A 3,550-nucleotide genomic window follows, 5' to 3' on the forward strand; every position below is an offset into this window, starting at 1 on the left:
GGGGCACACATTTTCCTTGTCAACTCCAGGAGAGGAACCTCTTTGTGAAGAGACCTGCTCTGGTCCAATGTTGCTGATGCTGGGTGTGTAAGTTGAATTCTAGAATTTTGTATTAGGAAGTGCACTTGCCTATCAAAATGGCACAGCTCCCAACTTAGTCCTGATCAGCAACAAAGGCCTTTTAGCTTTTGTAGTTATATTATTTCTCTGTGTTTTGCATGTTAGACAAGAAAGGAGATGCTCTTTATTGGACTCCTCAGAGATGCCATCATAGTCCATACTTGCCACTATCTTTTGTCTTAGCGTTTCTTTCCTCTTCTCTCTTCTTTCCCCTTTCTCCATTTTGTTTTAATCTAAAGAAACCTCCTGGATGTGGGGATAGTGTTGAAGTTCTGCTATCATGCACGTTATGTAGGCTATAAGGCCAGAAATTATTCATGTCATTTCATTTGGACCCCAAAACTGCCCTGCCCAGAAGACCTTCAGACTATATTATTATGAACTGAAGAATTTGGGGGAAAATGGAATTTTACACATTAAGAACATTAACAGAATAGGTGGACAAACATTTATTTTCTGTACAGGGAGTTACTGCTTATTGCAGGATACTTTCACATATAGTGACCACAGGTGTGTGCTCCAGGTCACCTAGCCATTGGTGCAATTTTTGCGCAGAATTTTGTACTTTTCAAACCAGGGGACAACAAACACTGAGTAAAAGCACTCAATTTGCTAAAAAACAAAGAAACAAAAAACAATATTTTAAAAAGATAACATGCAAGGTGGAAATTTTAAAGGGGAAAGAAGAGGATATAATACTTGTGGATAGTTTATTCTTTATTGTGATTTTAATCACTTGATAGTATTAGAGTTGAGGTCATTCCAGAAAATGTTCTTCTATTTGTAGTTAAACTTAGAGACTAGAAATAAAGTGCGCCCCCCCCCCCCCCCGCATATATTCACTGATTGACTTCCCTCTTCATTTTTACTTGTGTTGTTTACTTCACACTTTTTCTTCCTTGACCTGTACAGGCTTCATCAATCCATTCATCCATCCTCTCATCCATCTCCATCCATCCTTATTTCCATCAACATAGCCTTCCTTTTTTCACTTTGTTTTCACCCAGTCCATCCATCTTTTCTTCCTTCCTCCCATCCTTCATTTATCCATTTATGTACTCATTCATCACACCCTCTCTCTCTCCCTTGCCCCTATTCTCTCTCAAGATATTCTTCTTAAATTCCTTCTTCCTCCATAATGAAAAATCAATAAATACATTTTGCATATTATCATTTTATAGTGTCAGTTTGTTTTCCTGCTCTTCATTGGAAAGTCCAGGCTGGGGGATGTGGTGGTGGTGGGAGGCTTAAGTATGCATTTACATTTTTCCTAAAATAGAAATCAGAATACTAATTCCACCAATTGAATGAGTCATATCAATAAGATCCTCTAATTTTACTTTACTGCTATCTTTAATTACTTTGTTAATAGATTTCATGATCTTCTTCAGGGAAGAACTAAAAAAGTCCATTTTGCTAGATTTTGAAGAATTATTTGTGACGAAAGTGCAGAGGGAGCTCCTGATCACACATTTCTACATTGAGCCCAGGCCATTACAACCAGGGTCACCATATAATTGATGAACCAGGACATGTTGTAAGCAAATGGGGATGCCATTAGTGATGACACAAAGAAGCTAGGTGCAAGTCAGGACTATCCAGGCAGGGTGGGACATAGGATCATCCTCATTCTAACTCATTTGGGTAAAAGAAGCGATATGCAGGGCCTGTGGGCTTTGAGACCTTCAAGGCCCTATACAAGTGGGCCCATCCTGACTGCACATTGCAGCTATGCATGTCTGGCCAGCCTCCCTCGGATGTGACAACACTGAGTGGGAATGAAGCGTGGGGGGCGGGGAGAGGAGGGGACTAAGCCACTGTTGCGGGAGGTGGTTCCTCAGCAGATCACACACATACAGGTTTGACCTCCCTTACCCCAACCCACTCCTACCACCCATGAAACTATCTCTGAACTCAATTTCTTATCTCCTCTCCCATTTTGCCTCCCACACTGCTGGATGAAAGGGACAGAGGCCAGTAGCCCAGTGGTTTTTGTGTTAACTTCAGGCTGATATTCAGAAATTCATCAGGGCACACCGTGAGGTCCCACTGGCTGCTGAAATAGCTAACTACTTCCTTCAGCCACAGAGTGTTCCCTGGAGCTCAGCCACTTCGCTTCCCCCTCTCAACCCTTTCGATCTCCCCATTATTTTTCCAGCAACGAAGGAGCAGGACCTGCCAGGCAGGGTCTGGGCCTCTCACCTTCGCTGCTCTGTTTTGAGAAAGCAGGTGTTGGTTACCCTGCTTCCTTTTTAAACGAGCTCAAATATAGCCCCGATAATTCCACCCCACACCATCCCCAAACCACAGGCAAACCCCACTACAAATGAGTTCACCCAGTACCTTGTAAAGCTCCCCTTCCTGAAAGCTGCAGTTGTTGGCCTCCAGCCTTCGGCAGGTGGTCCGCCGCATCTCGAAGTTCACGTGGTACTCCATGTGGTCGGTAACCTGTGGGAAGCAGGCGGCAAGGAGACACAAAGATTTCTCCTTCTCCATAGCTTCTGGGACCGGGACCTCTTTCCCATGGTGCCAAAGGGCAAGGACCCCATCCTGGGTAGAGAGCTGGGTCCCTTTCTCCCCTAATCATCTGACTCCCATGCCTCCTTTTGTCATTTGAGGACAACTCACTAGAAACCATTCTGTGGGCAAAGCCATCCCTTGGAAAACCCAAAGGATGCCAATGATTCCGGTACAGGGTCTGCAAACTTTGTCTACAAAGGACCAGAGAGTAAACATTTAGCCTTTGGGGGCATGTGGCCTCAACTCTGCAATTACAGCGCAAAAGCAGCCCCACAGGACACGGCACACCTGGTGTGGCTGGGAACCAATGAAATGAACCACAGAGGCAGCAACAGGCAGATTTGACCCTCGGGCCACAATGTACCGACTCCTGGTATTGGGCACCACTTAAGCAACTTAACTTTATCAGTGAACTTAGGTTTCTCTTCAGCTGCCCACTTCTCATTAAATGAGGCTGAATTTCACGTGACACTCTGGGAAGAGGGGAAGAGGAGCCCACTGACCAGCCTCTTGACCTTCAGGACACGCACAATCCGGAAGTTGTACTTGTCATCACTTTCCTGGTTGAACTCCCTGGTCACATACTTCAAGGTGGTTACCACGAAGGCTTCTGATGCAGGCACTTCTTGGACACTAATAAAGGTTTTCTTCTTTTCTTGGTAGGCGATGGCCACCAGGGCCACCAGAATGGCCAGTAGAAGCTGTGGGGCCTGCCTGGGTCTAGCCATTGCCCCTCAGCTCAGGGGGCCTAGGAAGAGCTCCCTCCACGTCCTGGTTCCCAGGGACCCTGACTGGCCTGGCGGATTTAAGCCCATGCATGGTGGACGCCCACAGCTCTCCTCTCCGTCTCTTCATCTGCAGCTGAACCTGATGAGCAGGGGAGATTGTGCAATGGTTGGCAAGCTCACCC

General features: G+C 45.8%; 1 protein-coding gene across 1 annotated transcript; it reads right to left on the reverse strand.

Annotated features, from left to right (window-relative positions):
• Positions 1-648: 648 nt before the first annotated feature.
• Positions 649-3,368, reverse strand: CST11 (cystatin 11). Its single transcript, XM_006097955.3, has 3 exons — positions 3,144-3,368; positions 2,464-2,568; positions 649-732 (listed from the first exon to the last, which is right to left on the reverse strand). The coding sequence occupies exons 1-3, from the start codon at positions 3,366-3,368 to the stop codon at positions 649-651; spliced, it is 414 nt and encodes a 137-aa protein (XP_006098017.1).
• Between the last annotated feature and the right edge of the window lie 182 nt (positions 3,369-3,550).

Source organism: Myotis lucifugus, unplaced genomic scaffold (assembly GCF_000147115.1).
Source record: "Myotis lucifugus unplaced genomic scaffold, Myoluc2.0 scaffold_214, whole genome shotgun sequence".
Taxonomy (NCBI): domain Eukaryota; kingdom Metazoa; phylum Chordata; class Mammalia; order Chiroptera; family Vespertilionidae; genus Myotis; species Myotis lucifugus.

What these genes read in the sequence shown, in the direction of transcription:
- CST11 (XM_006097955.3), bottom strand. Translation starts at nt 3,368, where the DNA reads ATGGCTAGACCCAGGCAGGCCCCACAGCTTCTACTGGCCATTCTGGTG. An exon ending in TCCTGAAGGTCAAGAGGCTG is followed by an intron (nt 2,569 to 3,143) that starts GTCAGTGGGCTC and finishes TGCTTCCCACAG; the next exon opens with GTTACCGACCACATGGAGTA. An exon ending in AGGAAGGGGAGCTTTACAAG is followed by an intron (nt 733 to 2,463) that starts GTACTGGGTGAA and finishes TTTGTTTTTTAG; the next exon opens with CAAATTGAGTGCTTTTACTC.